Source organism: Apteryx rowi, unplaced genomic scaffold (assembly GCF_003343035.1).
Source record: "Apteryx rowi isolate R43461 unplaced genomic scaffold, aptRow1 scaffold_263, whole genome shotgun sequence".
NCBI lineage: Eukaryota > Metazoa > Chordata > Aves > Apterygiformes > Apterygidae > Apteryx > Apteryx rowi.
Window position 1 is genome coordinate 59,338 of NW_020449008.1, and position 17,684 is coordinate 77,021.

General features: G+C 45.2%; 1 protein-coding gene across 2 annotated transcripts in view; it reads right to left on the reverse strand.

Moving 5' to 3' along the window:
* Positions 1 to 409: 409 nt before the first annotated feature.
* LOC112967088 (lactosylceramide 4-alpha-galactosyltransferase-like) overlaps positions 410 to 17,684 on the reverse strand; it is a 17,696-nt gene continuing 421 nt past the window's right edge. The window contains exons 1-2 of one of the 2 annotated variants that reach the window (XM_026067847.1): positions 17,024 to 17,427; positions 410 to 4,996 (exon numbers count right to left, since the gene is read on the reverse strand). In XM_026067847.1, the coding sequence (XP_025923632.1) occupies positions 3,869 to 4,996; positions 17,024 to 17,059 (1,164 nt within the window). In that variant the 5' untranslated portion in view covers positions 17,060 to 17,427 and the 3' untranslated portion in view covers positions 410 to 3,868. Of the gene's footprint in view, positions 4,997 to 17,023; positions 17,428 to 17,684 lie in introns of those variants that run through there. The other variant, XM_026067848.1, reaches the window with a different exon arrangement.

The window sequence follows — 17,684 nt, forward strand, 5'->3', positions numbered from 1 at the left end:
GGGACTACACATTTTGGGGGACAAGGTGAAAGAAACAGGGAAGAGGACAGGATGGTAAGAAAGAGCCAGTCAGAGAATTACTTCTTACTGCCCATCCGAGACCTTGCCATGGCACAGCAGTGCTCTCAGCCAGCACAGGGAATGTAATCATCATTCAGTGTCTTCCCGGGAGACCAGGTCCAGGATGACTTTATTGATCCTTCCTTACTCCTCTTCTGTGGCACTGTCCTACTCTGCATCTCCAACCCAACCCCCTGCTTCTCTCCTTGCTGTACTGCACACCTGGGCCCCAACTCACCTTCATGAGCTCAAGGGCACAGGAGACAGGGCAAGAAACAACTAGTACCTTCTCACCATTTCCCACTGTCCTTGACTTCATGTCAGCAATGAAGAGAGCACAGGCAGTTAGTGGTTGTACAAATGGTTTAATATTTGTACACCTCCAGGGGAAGCTAGTTCTTGACTCTAGGGGTCACAAGAAAACTCCTCTGTACACCAGAGCCCACTGGTCCTTTCATGGCCTCTCAAAATGCTCCCTTGGACTCCAGGGCTTTTAGATCAGGCTCTGAAGGACAGGTGGAAGAAAAGACAGCAGCCACAAAAGTTTTCCACTTTTAGGTCTACAAGAGCACAGGCACTGTCACTACTCAGGGAAGCTCTAGTCTATCACCCAGGGAAAAAGCAACACGATCACTCATGGAGTTTCCTGTTCCACAACATCCAAATCTTCTGAGCAAAACCAAAATAGCTTACTTCACATAGACTGCTGCTTGTGATAGATGGGGTGATACCTTGTTGGACTAGGAACCAGAACTGTGCTTTCCCCTGCACCTACCCCCCAGGTCCCAAAGATGGCATGGAAGCCAGGGTCCCCAAAACCCTCCTTCCATATGTGCTTATGTCAAACTCACCCCAAGTTCTTTCCACACTCCTAATTTTACTGAGTCACTTGAGGACACAATTTGACAATACTTTTCTGCATAATAACTAACAGATTGTTCAGAGCTGCCACCAATACCTCGCAGAACAAAATGGAACATCTTGGTAGAAAGAAGAAATAGTAAAAACAGAATTTATTTTTCTCTCACAAGGCAAAGGGGAAAAGGCCACAGGTTGCTTTGGTTCGATTCTCTCCTTATCAAACCTCTGAACATTCACTCTCCAGGAAAAAAACAAATAAAAACAAAAAGAAACAACTACACATATGCGAAAAGGCACTTTTTTAGAATAAGCAGTGGTATATCAAGCCAAATATTCGTTGCAGTGGGTCCCAAACACATCTGTAATCAGTTCACAGTATTGCCACAGTAAAGTTTCCTGTCATTATGCCTTTACAATCAGCAGCTACCACTTTACCACCACTGGTAGGGGTTCCTAGCTTGCTGAGATTTCTGTTGTTTAGCCAGCACGAGTCCCAAAACAGAAGGAACCAGCAGTAAGACATACCATGCCCCATTGACTACACACCAGGTCAGAGCTGACAGTTTTGCAGCTGCCTCTAAAGAAAGCAGTGAAAAAAGTAGAGTAGCAACAGTAAGACTAAACAGTGAAAACAGTACCTATTTTTACCACTTAGAGTGGTGAAGCACACTTAGATGGCCAGGAAGATTTGCTGTTTCCCCACAAAGTCTTGGTTCTTAAAGATGCTCAGTGTTGGGAGAACTGTAGGTGTTCAAGATCCTAAGTATCTCCAGGATGCAGCATAAAGCGGGGCAGAACTAAGAGGAAGCACTACATACATGCATGTATGTGGTGCAAGCAAGTGGGCAGGGCGGGGGGACAGGAAGTGGTTCTCAGCACCTTCCCATTTCAGGGTAGCTGCTTGTGCCCCGAATGCATGCCCTGCACAACTTACAGGTGGATAACTTTCAATCAAAGCAGCATTGACCTTGGGTCAACACCAGCTAGCTCAATTTACAAAAAAATCCAAAAGGTGCAAGCTCTCCTAAGCACCCACAGCCCTGTCCCCTGGGGAACAGGGAACTGTTTTCTAAAAGTGACAGGCAATCTGGCTTTCTCTTTTTTTGTCATCTAAGAAGAGTCAAATAAACCTGAGACACATAGAGAGATTCTGTCCTTGCATGCACAGTTGTCTACTTTTTTGCTCGTTGGCTTGACTAAGCTGAGCAAACCTCACATTGTTTATATCTGATGGGAAGCAAAACAGAGAGGAAAACAAGTCTGAGAAAACTGCAGTCCTAGAAATCATCTGAGTCACACTCGGAGGACTTGCAGGAAGCACCACTGAAAAAGCTTTCGTTTCAGGATCAGATGACATTGGAGATCTGACCAATGCCTGGTCATCAAGGCGGCCATCGGACCATTCAACTGCTGTTCCTAGGGGTACGAAGACTCACACACTGAAGGCAGAAAAGATTTTACAATGAGATTATCATCTCTGAGTAGTGTAGGAGAGGGGATAGCTGATGCTCTGCTCATCCACATTAACGCCATTACAGTGCCAAGTTCATCTGCCTGAGCGACCCGCCATAGATCGTGGTGGGGTACAGATGTGCCAAGGCTGATGGTCTCTGCCTTACTCTCATTTCTCACTGCTCTTTCTTCATCATTTTCAAACAAAGAACTGTAAGAGCATCCATACGTCCCTTTGGGCACCAAAGGAAGGGACAGAGTTTCTCCCATGGTTTGTCCAACAAACTAGCCTCTGTGGTGGGAACTCCCAAAGGCACAAGAGGACTGTAAGAGAGATGAGCTAACTTTCTTCATCGCAGTTCAGGAATATAGTTGAGGAAAAAGAATAAAGCTTTGCACTGCATTTCTCAAGAACTCCCAGGAGAAATTTGTATTCCTGGACCGCGAATTGCAGGAGTGGTCCAGGCTACTTGAAGAGATCCTCCATAAACAACTCAGCTCCTGAACTTGAATTTAGATAGCACAGGTTCCCTACCAAGATCTCTGTATCCTTGCAAATGCTTGGAAGTATCATCTCATTCCTCTGGGGTCAGTCCAAGTACTGAAAGCTCTGGTGCAGCTTAGACACAGTTATGGGCATTTGGTCACACAGACAAACTCAGTGTAAAAGATAGTTCAAATCTTCCTGTGTTGGGTGCAATTTAAAGTGTGATTCGGGTGAGCTCTCCTGCTCATTGCAGGGTTTTAATTCACCATCACTACAAAATAAAACACTGCTGCCCATAAGATCCTGCAATTTGATGAGCTGGCCAAATCCTCAAGTTCTGATACACTCCAAATTTCCAAGCAGGTCTTTAGATCTACAAAGCTAAGCAGAGACTCCAGCATCCTGCATCCTGTTCAAACAGGGCACGAGGAGCTCCCCTCCACCAAACAGTCTTCAGAAGGAAAGGGAACTGAAGAGAAAAAAAGAGTTGCTTTAGCCACTTCCCCTTTCATTCTTCTCCATCTTTCCCCTCATTTTTCTCAGGCTACCTTCTCTAGCACACCTTTAACTCCCTCCTTAGCTCCTGTTCTCTGCTCTCCCACCCCTTCACTGCTTTGAGGACTGCACTTGAGAAGTCCTGAGAGTTGACAGTGACAAAGGCTGCGATGAGCATTTCTGCAAAGGCTCCTTCCAGGTTTACAGACACAGAAAGGGGCTGACAGAGGCTGCCACAAGTGGTCCAGGCCTCACTACCCTCTTGAGACCTCTCTATCTGACCAAGCAGAGCAGCAGAAAGATCCTGCACAGAAACAAAATGTTGCCGCCAGGCAGTTAAAGTCAAGGCAAAGAGCAGCACATAGTTGGTTGAAACTATGGTCTCCACCTCTGCGCCATGCAAATGGCTTTTATTCTCAACTCCCACCACCTCTCTTCACCGGAAGGTTCATTTGTGCTGGAACAGCTGGAGGGTTGGGACTCTAAGGTGATGTCTCTTAGCTGACCCTTGAGTCACTGCCGTCCAGCATCCTTCTTCATGATGTCGTACGTGGCAGGGCAGAAGTGAGAATGCAGCTGAGCCAGCAAAGCCTTGGATGTGATCTCTAGCCTTGTCCCTTGGCTCTTCTTGTTCCATACATGCACCGCATAGGTGTTCTTGAAGAGGTGATGAAGCTCTGAGGAGCTGACCACTTCAAAGTACTTCTTCCAGTCCTGCCACCGGATGGGATAAAAAGCCTCCCGGGGCAGAGCACTCACCCCTTTGCAGCTCCTACTGCTCCTAAGACTCCTGATGGAGCACCACTTCTTGAAGACACGTGTTAGGAGCTGTGGGCCCTGATGCCCCCAAATCCAGCTGTTGTAGTTCTCCACAAAGTCCTGCATGCAAAGCTCCATGAACTTGTGTTTGGGCTTAAAGGACAAGAAGGCCCCATTCAGCACATACTTGGACTGGGTACCGAGCACATTGGTGAGGTTCTTTAAGTTCTTAAGCACAATGAAGTCTGTGTCCAGGTAGATGCCACCAAATTTCCACATGATGGCAATTCTGCAGGCGTCAGACAGGATGGGTAAGAAATAAGGCTCCCAGCGTTGCTGAGCCTGCAAATACCACTCTGCAAGGGGCGTCCCAGAGAAAAGCTCCTGCAAGTCCAGGGGCCGGATTTCCACATTGGGGAAGCAGCTCAGTAACGAGAAGCCCCAGTGGCTGGGTAGCGAGGTGTTTCTGTTTGCCAAGCCTTTCATGAGCACCACAACCCTCGTCCCAGGGTGTGTCCGAGCCGCCGATTCCACAGAGCACATGAACAGGTAATTTGGGTTGGTTCGCTCTGAGGTCTCCACAAAAAACACGTCCCCCGGGGGAGGAGGGGGCCCACCAGCAGCGGCACGGGGGGGAGACGGCACAGAGCGAGCACAGCGGATCTCAACAGGCAAGCTGTAGACCTGGCCCCTGACCTTCGGGTCCTCCGTGATTCTCCAGTACAACAGGATGGAGGCAAAGGACAAGAACTTAAAGACGATGATGAACAGGGCCCCGAGCCTGTGGTTCAGCATCACTCTGGTCAGTTTTAGCAGACAGCTGGGCATCCTGAGCATCCTCGCTCCCATCAGAGCCTGCTCTCCCAACACAAGCGTTGTGATCTGAAGGGGAGGAAAGAAGAAAAAGGCATTGACAGACAAGGCAACACACCACCAGCCACAGTGCAGGACTACGGCAGAGCCACATGCTGCACTCTCTTCACTTCCCCTCATCCCAGCATGCTTCGATCATCCCCTTTGGTCATTTCTAAAGCAGTCTCCTGGCTTCTCCGTCTTGTCACAGGGCCTGCAGGCCCTCATCAGAAACCACAGCACATGTTCGGATTGCTCTCCTTCAAACACAAAACAAGGCCTAACCTCTCCTGTTTATCACAAACCAAGAGTGACCCTCAGTTCCCTGAATGAACGTACACTGTACTTGCCACTTGTAAGCAAATACTGCATTTGTTCCATTTTACCTTCATCAGGATATTATTTTTAAATCAGACATGTACAAGAATAATCCTGGAGACAATGATTTTGGATTCTTCTTTGTCCTCCAGTTTGCTGGCACACTATCAGTCTTAGATCTTTGGCACCTGACAATGCATGGAACACCTGCTTTTGAGATGTTTGTGTCCCCAACAGGAGAACCACCCATCCTTCCCCAGAACTGAATATTCAACTAAAACACCAATGCTGCCATCTCTTCCTGTCAAGAGGCCTTAGCTCCTAGAATCACAGAATGGTACTTCTTTCCCTTCCATTTATTCCTTGATAACTAATGTGCCCCATGTTTTGCTACAAAGCTCCACAACATGATAGTGTTTACTATGTTGCTTCACATTGCACCTTGCTTCTTGCCAGTGCTCTTAATTTTATATTTAGACCTCTATGCTTAAAATACTTAACACTTTCCTTCACTGAGAAAGGCTATCTTTCCTTCTTTCACCATTTAAAACCACACTTTGTGAAAGAGAATCAAGCATTATGATTGTTAATCCTTCAGTACAGCAGTGCTTTGGTCTTTAAGAGACACATTCTCCCACTTGCCCACCCGTTCCACCCACAGAGCCAGCCTTCTCCAGCAGTGTGCTCAAGCGTAGGGGGATGCCTGTACACCCTCCTGTCAGGCAGTCAAGCTGGGATTCACAGTGCTATTTCTGCTTTTACAAGCCTAGTTTGAATGTTCTGGCCAGCCACCAAGTTTAGTTCCCTGAAGTCCGAAGTGTAGATTTACCATAAAGAGATATGTTACAGCAGATGGAAGAGCAGAGCTGAATTTAGCTCCCAGAAAGTCCAACTGCTCTGTAACAGCCTGAAATAAGGTGCGTCAGGCTCCTGCAATGCACAGTCTAATTGAAGGGAGCTGTGATTGATGCACCAACACCTTCCTCAGAGCCTGGATAGTCTAAATGGTGCTAGGCTTTTAATAATGAAAAACAGTAAAGTTTCGCAAAAAATATACTCTCTAAAGAAAAAAGAATTGATATGAAATTGTCTGAGAGATGTAAAACATTTTAATATCTTCCTTGCCTTAACCCCTATTTCCCTTGTGGTAAAATTTTGCAGAATTTAAAAGAAATAAAATCAATATAATCCAACAGTAAAATTAGAAGAGTTTTATGAGACAAACTAAAAATGTACAGAATGTAATAGAGAGCTACATTATGCCTGCTACAGAGAGCTACAGGTCAGCTTAATAACAGAACAGAATTTTCCATTTTAGATTAATTATATTTCAGTGGAAAAAAAAACTCTTTTGAGGTTCATCTCTCAGTTCTTCCTCCATTTCAACAAAAGCCTGTAATCCTGTGACCTTTCAACACATCTTCTGAACTCTACTTATAGGAAATGACATGCCATCCACCTGGTAGCACCAAGTACTGGAGTGCTTGAGACCAGTCACATCGCAGTGAGCTCCCCGTCTGCTCTGTACCTTTTCCTTTCCTTGAGACTGTCAAAGGATAACACATTTCCTTTCCACATTGTTGAAAGAAATGGCAAGACCCTGCCATCTCCTCTCCTGTTCTCTCTCTTTTCTGTGACTCTACTTATGCTTGTAAGGAAGAGGAGCAAGTGAGAGAGGGAGGGAGATTTTTCACCACATTACACCTGGAGCATTTGGGATAGTTATAGTTTGCACCAGCAAAGAGCTTGGGCCTGGGGGAAGAGGCGGCTACACAGCTCCATCCTGCAGAAACAGCACTTCACTAGCAATAGTTAACTTCAGTCCTGTCCCACAAGGAAATGTTTACAGCCTGAATACGAGGGTCTGCAAATAAGACTGCGTCTATACTACAGCTTTTGCCCACACAACCTTGTTGTTCAAAGATCACAGCTCGTCATACCTGCAACTGGCCGGTCCTGGCCCTTCTCCAGAAAGTTGTACTTTGTAAAATGCCACCGTGCAGGCACAGCGATACAGGGGTAAGCCAGTTACTGCCCTCACGTATGGAGAAGGGAAACTCTACCCAGAAGATTATATCCACATGGGGTTTGTACTGTTTGGCCACGTCCTGGCTAAAACCAAATTTATATCAGAGCATAATGAGTGTACTGTAAAGGGCAGAACAGTCTCGACTTGGGGAATTCCACCTATTTTATTGCCAGTTACCATTAACTTTTAATTACTGATTTAGGTACTGAGGAAAAAAAAAAAAGACAAACAATTAAACAAACTCTTAGGAAAACACCCGTCCTCCCCCTTCCCCAGGCTTAACTTCAGTCCAACACCTCTCATACCCCTTCCTAGTCTCAGCTACCCTTGTGTTTGTCAAGTGTTACACACAGTCCCTCCCATTTCCTTTGGTGAGGTGACAGGTGGCACAGGAGGTCGAGGTCAGTAAGCCGCCACTTGCTTCTTGCTCTTTTCTTCCACTGCTCCTTGCTTCTTACTGCTCCTTTGCTCCAGCACTGGCTCCTCCACAGGCTGCAGGTTCTTCAGGGCTGTACCTGCTCCAGCGTGGGGTCTCCACAGGCTGCAATCCCCCATGTGTGTCCCTGCTCCAGCATGGGTCACCCACAGCTCACAGCCCCTCAGGGGTATCCCTGCTCCGGCATGGGTCATAGTCCTTCGGGGATGTGCCCACCCTGGCGTGAGTGACCCACGGCCACAGTCCCTCAGAGGCATACCTTCTGGCTCTGAGCACCTCCTGCCAAGAGCATGTCTCCAGCTGTGTCCCCAACAATGTCCCTTCTACGTGCCTCCTCCAGTTCCTCCCTTTTCTCCAAATGTGTCTCTTCATGTGTCTCCTCACATGTCTACTTTTGTGTGTCCTTGCATATCTCCTCACATCCTTTTGTGTCTCCTGCCCCATGTCACCTTTTTGTGTCTCCTTTTTTTATGTCTTCACGTGCATCCTCCCATGTAGCCTCATTTGTGTCCTTTTGTGTCTCCTCTCATATGTCTCCCTTTTGTGTCTCCTCTCTCCCTAGTGGCTACCACTCTTTCTTAAATATGTTTGAGCAGAGGCACCATATGCTCCTCTGACTGGTGGAGATATTGGCAGGCAATGGGTTGCTTTCATCCGTTTCAGAGCTGGCTGGAACTGGCATTTCATGGCCTCATCCTACACAGGGCTCCTCTGCAGCACCCTGCTACTGGAACTCTACCATTTATGCCCAGTACAGCATACCTTGCAATGTTCAAATACAGACAAGTCCCTAGCTTTATTATTTTTCTTTCCACACAGGAGAAATATGCTAATAAGGCATTTTAGATTATCAGCTGTTGAACAGTCCTTCACTACCTAGTGCAAACAAAAACAGTCATATTTTAAAACAAGTTAGGTGGTCAAGTTTACTGACCCCCCGAGGCTCTTTACCCATGTATTTGTTTCTCGTTGTGGTAACATCTGCTTCCAGATGCTCCCTGTACAATGGATATTCTTTAAACAAATAGAGAAAATGAGAGACCATAAGTGATACATTGTCATTTACATACTTGCAATGCAAAGGACTTTCTGTCAGTTTATTGATGGTGTCATTTTACAGAGAACTCATTTAATAATTTGCTCCAGCCTGTCATCAGAATACTCTAAATATATCCTTAGCACATGCCAGATCAATATCTGACCCTCTAGCAGGCAAGCGGGAGAGTAAGGACACCTTCCAGCACTACCATCCCATTTGTATACCCTTCGCTCAAGAGCAAGGTTTTGTGTTGCAGCTAAACCAAACTAAGGAGAAATTTCCACCAAAATAGGAATTAATTCAGGAACCTAAGGTAGAAAATTCACCCTATGAAGTAAAAACAATTTTTTTGTGCTAGTTGAGCCTCCAGAGAACAGCTCAACTGTAACATAAATCTTTGGAACAACTGAAGGATTTAGGTATTTAGGAAAGAACACTATTGCTCCCCAAATACCTCTCCCTTATGAGCAGTGGGGAAATATCCATGTCTCATTTTGTCTTCCATTCAAGATACTCAGCAGCAGAACAGAAGAGAAGTATCCCAGGCAGTAAATAGATGCAGCAGCTTACAACAGCTGTTCCAGCAACAACAGTGAAGCACCAGGGAAATCACGCTCCTCCCAGAGCACTGCAAGCACCTTTAGCACTAAAGTAAAAGCTCGTTTTCTTCCTATCATGTCTGCTGGTGTCTGGCATGTCTGCAGCTACAGGATGCCTGATGGTGATGTCCCGCCTCGTAATTCCCAGGGATAAAACAAAGCAAGAGGAAATTACCATAAGCACAGACATGATTGCCATACCAATGGAAATATGCATGTGCATTTTCTTAAAATTCACTTATGCTTTGAGTTCAGAGGTGTTTTGTGACTAAAGAGCAAAGACAATTTTAATAAGTTCTGAGCAAGGGAGTTTCCTGACCTGGTCAGAAAGAGGTGCTTTAAGTCTTTACTGGGGCAATGCAAAATGACTTAGCAGCTAGCAGTTTCCACAGCAGCTAGAGTCAAGAGCCAGGTCCTCCTTCACAGAAACCAGACTGCACTTACCCATAGGGCTGGGGACAGATCTGCTGAGTTTGTTTACTGTGTCTGGGACTTAAAAGTTGAGACTGTGCATTTTTGCCTGAAATCAACTCATTTCTTCCTGGTATTATTATGAAAGTGTGCAGGCACCAGGGAATCAGCTTGTCTGTTTTTTTAAAAATACCTTTAGTACAGTACTTTCTCTCCAGGATGGTGTGCCATATCTCAGCATCAGTCACAACATCCACTCTACAGAGCATACTTCACATGCTGCTGGGTACCTCCTCCTTTTTCAGCCACAAGGCTTAGTTAAGGATGTCTGAAGCAATACGCTGCTTGCTGAGCAAGGCACGGAGAATGCCAGGAAAGTGTTTCCATAAAGCTAACAGGGCTGTAATTCACTGAAGGTGGTATAACAGAAGCCTAACGCATTTCTAGACAGGTCAGGTGAAGTGTTGGGCTTAAATGCTTTGTTAAATATGTTCCCTAATGTTAAGCCCAGAATGTTTTCCCAGATAAACATTACGAAAGATTCAGAGACTTCCCAGCCTGGTGTTTTGCTGCTGCTTAATGGAGGAGGCCAAATCCATAAATCCATTTCTCTCCACTTATAGGTTTTAGCTGCTGCTTTGCTTTTCCTTGGAAAGCCCTGACAAGCTTTCAGGAGACGCATCTCTATCTTTACCTCCAAAAGCAGCTGGAAACAGAAGTCACAAGAATAATGCCTTAAAACCTCAAACTAGTATCAAAGGAGAATTGTCAAGGCAGGCCTTTAATATTTGGTGCCCCTAAATATATCAAGCTTGAATCTGGAGTTAAGGGAATTTAGAATAACCATCAGGTTTGATTCACTGCACTTTGTGTTAAGGCACCCTTAAGTATAAGGAAAAGGAGCTGCTGAATGTTTATGTAAATCAGGTCCCAGGCACCATGCTTCAGAGCAGTGACAGAAATACATTTCCTTCCTTTCATACACAAAGGAAAATTAAGGCTCACAAAGCTTTCATCAAAAACAAAGTAAGAAAAAATAAAACAAACATACAGTCTGCATGCCGTGTCAAAGCAATGCCATTCAGTCCAAGGACCGTAACACTGCTCTGCACTGTTCTTCCAGCTTTTATTCCTTTGCTGTTTAAGATTTAGCACATTTGCCAAGAACAGATAACTTTGTGAACTTTATGCCGCAGAGAGTTATAGTCAAGACTGGCCCCTAGAAATGCATTGGGATAAGGCAGCCTACAGTGCAAAGTGGGCCTAAGGCCTCATGTTTGCAGCTGTGTTTGTTAGTTCCTGCCACCATGCTTCACACTCTGTGAAAGCAAACACATATGAAGTCACTCACATGATCACGGCCTAACAGGAAAACATGCTGGCCTTTCAAAAGCAGACATCAGGTACTGTAGTTAACATATTTAAAAAGCCCTTACTTTTAAAACCAATTAAATATAAGTTAAAATTTCTCAGCGATTAAGGCTTCCCTAACTACTAGTACTGCACATACAAAACAGCACGAGATAACCAATGCATTTGATTCTGTTTACTTTTGCATACTTCAAGAGAATGTGCTATTTGCACTTAGCTCACATCCACCCAACCAGGGCATACCAGTGCATACCTGGGTCATGCTAAACCTCCTTGAATATATTGCTTTCAAATTACAATTGCAATTTTGCCTAGAAAATGGGAATGCGTTACAGAAGAGATCTTCCCATACCCTACCTTTTAATCCACTTCTTCAAGAAATTTAGTTTAATGCTAGTCACTCTGTGCACAGCATTCACATAGAGAATTTAGTTACTAGATGAAGAGCAGGGATTCCTAATATTGAAATCGTGACTGGCCTGACTGCCCGGTCAGATGAATACAGTGTTGAAGTGGAATCAGTCATTGCCGACCTGTGGTTTCCCTAAAGMCCTTCAGGGATCTTCCTCTCTCCCAGTGCAAGCAGCACCTCTGCAGTGCAGCCGCCAAGGTGTGGGAGATGGGATGTGGGACACGTGCTGCGGGGAGGAAGGTTCCTCTGGTGGACACGTTCTCCTTCATTGCTCTGGGAGACCTGAGGCCCGGGTTACCCAAAAGGCCCTAGGGAGATTAATTTTTTTCTTACCTTTATGAAAAGTTGTCATTTGTCTTTAGGCTGCTTACTGAACTGTTAGAGCCTGTGTGTCCTTGCAGGGATCTCAAGTGATCTTGAGTATGTCTTAGGGAAGCTTCATAAATATGAGTAAAGCACTAAAGCCTGGTATCTTTCTGAGATTCTTGTCCCTATTTTATGAACAGGTAAATCAAGTGTTTAGATTTACTAGCATGTGATAGGTGCAACAACAGAACTTACCAAAAAGTCCCCAGTTCTAAGTATTGCAAAACTGGCCAGCACTTTGAGCTGCAAAGTATAACAGATCAAACACCAAAAAGGTATAACCTGTCTTCAGATTCAAAAAGGCCTGTGGTAATTTGAAGCACACCCCTCACTTTCAAACCTCCATTCTTCCTACCGTCAGTGGCCTTATCCCCTTCACTTCTTTAACCCAGTGCATCCTTCTCCGCGTTGCTTTGCTCCACGCTTTCCCCACCTGCCCCATCGAGCCCAGCCATGGCGATTGCTTCGGGAACCGAGATGGGCAGAGCAAGGATGGCTGGCCTGGGCCCCTGCCTGGCCCTGGGCACCGCAGGCCCCTGCGGCTCCCTGACCCGCTGTTTGGGGCTAACTCCACATGACATCAGGTGCTGGGCTTCACTGTGCTGAATAAAGGTCCCTGGGGGATGGCATGGTGAAAAATTTCATAGTGGTGGGAGCACTGAGCAACGCAGCGTGACATAGTGAGGAAGGATGTAGCGTCACTGCGTGACACAAAGGGTAGTAAGAGGAATTACAGAGACATCTGGATAGAGAGGGACTTTCACAATGAACCCAGTGACAATGTGCAATCAGAATTGTATCTCTCCTTCCCCCAAAATAGTATCTGAGTGTCTTATTCAGCCCTTTGTCAGGAAAAGTTTCCTAACGCTTTTTGTAGAGCTTAGCATTTGCGTCATCTTTAACTGAGAGGAGTCATTTTTATACCAGGTAGCTTTCGGCTTTCAGGAAACAGACCACACAAACCCTTGTCAATAGTTTGAATAAAAGGCGATATAGAATTTGGCTGGGGAAAGCTGCTGGAAAATGCAAATAGACAAAAGGGACAGATGCTAGCAGTAGACCTGCTAGCAAACTGATACACCTCTTTTTGCCACCAACAGCTTTCAGTTCAGTTTCGTATTACTGCATGTTTGTACAAAGCCATGCACACTCATTGTATAAGTAATAGGGCTGGAAACAGTGTATAAAACTTAAGTCTAAACAGTATTTTAACCCTCACAGCTCATGAAAATACTGGAATGTGGCTGGCGAAGCAGCAGCTTTTTGGAAGGACATGCACATATTAGCAGACTGAGATAGTTGTAAGTCAGAACAAAGTCTGGTCAGAAAGAAAGTGGGCAAACCCTGTTAAATCATCAATGTCACTGCTACCTAAGATCTCATGCAAGGGTTGCAGAGTAGATCTTGCATCACAGAAAGAAGCCACTTAAAATGCTGTCCCCTTGTGCAGTGAGGTCTGTCTCATGAAAGTGGGCATCCAAGCAGCATTAATGCATGAGGAGATACAGTGCACTTCAAAGTATGTTAATGATTAAACACTTCAAGTCTGTTAGATATAGTGGTTTTTCCTTCCATCAGTTTGGATGATGGTGTCTTTCTTTCTGTTTGTAAAAATCCAAAGATATGCTGGAGAGAAAAGATCAACCAATAGCAAATCACTACACATAGATTCAGGGGATTTCTATTTATTTTGCTGCTCTGTAAGAGGATTTTTATGGGACAAGGAATAGGTCACTGAAGTATAAAAGCTCACCTCCAATTTGAAATCATTGTAAAGTCTAAATTTCTTCAAGGCTTTGGGTGTTTGCTCCTCTGTCTCTAACACACCTTTCTCCTGTGAATATGGAAGAAGCACTTTCCTATCTGACAGAGGCACTGCAAGAATGAATATATTCAAGATTGGGAGGTATTCCCATCTGTGTAAGACACAGGTATAAGGTTTTGTGCAACTATATTGGAAAGAGTTGGGGGGAAAAAAACATACAGTGTGTGCATTTTCTGTTTTATAAAAAAAAAAAAAAGGAATAGTGACATTATTGTACTTAACCCCTTGCTCCCAGAAGAGCAATTCTTAATGCTATAATCAGAAGTTCCACCAGACCTCCCTTAAGATGCTGGGCAGAGTTACCAGCCCTGGCTTAAGATAATTGTAAAAGCCAGTAGAGACATGAGAAGAAGTCAGTTGCTAACATAACACTTGTTTCCAAGTGAAAGCACCATCCAAAATAAGATTTGTGAATCTGTTGTGGAATTTGAATGACCCAACAAAATAGTTTTTTTTTTTAAGTCTTTGCACGGGAGTGTCTTTAAAAAAATGCAGCCCCAGAGGAGAGCACAGAAAGAGATCTCAACGCCAGAAGATGCACTACAAAGTTTTAACAAACATGGAAAGGGCAGCCCTGAGGGAGCTAAAAGATACTACAGCTAGGCTCATCTAATGGGGAGCTGCCAGAAAAGGAAACAGGAGTGTTCCCAATCTCTCCTACCATCATGTACTGGAACTTCATCCAAACCATAACAATGCTGATGGCAAGACTTATTTAACGCTATACACTATTAATCTGGTCTCACCTCTATATATGGAATATTCACATCTGTGCGGTTTTATATGGCAACTGTGACATGCAGATAGTGATTTGTCTCTATACTAAATGCAACAAAAATAAGATGGAAATAGAATTACTCATAAGTACTTCTTGCCAGATTGAAGTATGATTTGATGACACATCAAAACTGAACCAATGGCTGGGTGTTGCTAAAGTATGCAGCTCCACTCTGTTCCTTCTCAGGCTGGGCCTTGACACTCCTCTGACCTTGCACTGAACAATCCAGAGGGCTAAACCTCCAAAAAGCTCATGCTGTTGAAGGATTTGATTTTCTTACTGATTTAGCTCCCAGAACTTGTTTTGCTCTACTGCAGAGTGAGACAAGCACAAGTGTTGGCACAAAGAGAGCTGCAAGAACATGCAGCCAGGAGACTGCACCTTTTTAGTGGCACCTAACTTAGTTCAATGGTAGCACCAAATTGCACACCAAGGCTTTCACAGTCCATGACGACTGGACTTGGCCCGATGACATCCCTAAGGGTGAAAAAATTCATTAGAGCCACTGTCTAATGGACGCAGGCAATGCCTTGAGAGCCAGTGGAAATCCTGGGAGGAGGAAAACATGGGTCACAGCCACCAGCAGCTACCTGAACCACATATCTAAAACTGGCTCGTGACAGGCAGATTGTTATTAGCCCACATCAGACTGCCAGGCCTTCAAGGATGACTGCAATTTCTGTGTTGTCAGATGAGGGGCGTGAGAACAAGAAAAGGGCCTTCACATATGGCTTTCCAGACACTGCCTCCTCCTATGGAGTTTGAGCCTTGAGACTCTGCTTACAGTTTTGTCTTGCAGCTCACGTCACCATTTGAAGAGAGGGTTTCTTTCCCCATCAGTTCTTAGGCTCACAACTCTTAGCAAGTTCAACCAAAAGGCTGAAATATCAACCAGACTGGGTATCTCATGATAGCAGACATCCTCCCAAGCCTTTTATTTCAAAGCTGCACCTTTTCTTCACTGGTACTAACCAAGAAATAGAGGGCAAAACCAGGACTCTCCATTCAATTTTGACAACTGACTTCAGATAGTGTTAAACCCTAACTAATGTACCAGGCCTTCTGCTTGTGAAGAGCAGGGCTATCTCCAAATGCAAGTGAACTCCCCACAGCATCCATTACAACACCCAACCCAGAACACACCTTTTTTGTCTGTCGAGGGATCTTAACCAAGCATCTCACTGGCCTTGTGAAAACCTGTGTCAGGCTCCACCCATCCACACCAAAGTCTTCTGGAAACCATTAAAGTATTAAGTAATCACATCCCTTAACTTGGAGGAGGTTAAAAAAGTCATCTGATAATTGTTTTTCATTTGTAGATACTGAATATTCCCCTCGAGTCCTTTCATTTGCAAACAGGCTCTGTTCAAGATGTACAGCTTTCAGGCTTGCTCTCATTAGATTACTACCCACCTCTCTAGTCTTTCAATTCCCAGGTAGAAGTCTAATTTTAGTTTTCCTATTATTTTAACATTATCCTTAACAATCCACAGGACAATGGCATTGTAGCCAACATCAATAAAACCACAATGATGCATTTCAAAAACAAATGACTCACAGCCACTTTCAGTGCATATTTCTTCCTATATCACAGACAAAGTATTTTCTATAAAGCATCTTCAATCCAAACACAGGCACCCTGCTCCCATCACTCTCCCATTACAATTTATTCTTGCTTTCTCATCGATAAGCTAGCAATAGATCACAAACCAGCTTCACTCATAAATACACTACAGAAGACTATCATTTTATCTGCTTCACTTCCTAGTCATGCTGCTTCTACTTCATGTAGAGGTTTCACAGGAAACCTCTGTCCTTAGCACTGTCTTGCACCCATGCAAATGCAAAATGTCTCCTAGAGAAGAGAGAAGCATCACAAATATATTTCCTGGTATTTACTGAGAACAACCAACCATATGCACATTACAAAATCATCAGAGCTCTAGCTGAAGCTCGAGTGGGATGCAGTCAGGATTGCGAAACATCTAGACTACTTTGAGCAATCCCTCGTACTGGGGAACAACATGGTGATTTAATTGGGATAGTTCATTCCTAGCCAGGGCTTCTAAATTCATCTTCTCTCACCAATGTTACTGATTCTAGATTACTACAGTTACAATGTATTAAAACATTACAAAATGTTTCCTTATACTTCTTCTGCTGGAGCATTCCCCCTCCTGCCACACCAAGCAATGCTGCTAGTCTATTGTGAGTCTCCATCCTTCTTCCTCAGACTTTGAACCTTATCCCTGCTCAAACTCTTACGTTTTTTCAAGGCACGTCTGCCTGGGAACATGACTGCTGATTGCACTCTCTACTGTCACCAATTCTGCTGTGTTTCCACTCTCTCAGCCAAGCCAGTCCCCTGTGGCCCCAAGAGCAGCAAGCAGAGAGAAGTTCCACATTTCTCCATCCCATCCAACCCTTTTCCCTTCTTCCTCCCACTACGCTGCTGCCATTCACCTGGACTTACAGTTTCAGTGTTTGGCTCGTCCTTCTCAAGTTGCATTCAGCCCTTTGCCGTTCTGCAGAGCACGCAGGCACTGAATGTGCAAGCTCCCTTTGCACGTACACAGCTGCTGTGTTCCTCTGCACCTTTGTTATCTCCCTTCTGAAACTGCTATCTACACTGTGTAAGAAAAAAGCTGAGAAGGCCTTCAAGAGAAACTTCGCCCACAGAAACCTCGGCCAAACGGTTCGTCACCGCTGCAAGGGAGACCTCCTTGTCTGTGTGGACTGGTAGGACCAATCACCTCCAGATCTATAATAACTCATGGCAAGTACATTAAGCCAGCTCAGCGCCAGCCCAGGGTCCCTCCCGGCTCCAGCCTTGCTAGCTGTCAAGGGCCACCTAGCCCAGACCTGGCAGCCCTCCCCACTGCTGAGACCGACGGGGCAAGAGGAGCCGTTTCTCTGAAGGCTGGCCAGCTCTAACACGCACCCCAGAGCTGCCTGCGAAACAGCTGGTGCCTGACACCGTGATGGATAGGAACGCATTGTGCTAATGGAAAAGTTTGCCGTGGAAAAATAAACATTTTCCCGGGTCGCCGGCCCGGCGACAAGAGGAGGCGAAGGCGCCCCGAGCGCAGGCTAGCGGGCAAAGCCGAGCCCCGCGCGGCGCCCGCGGCACGGCG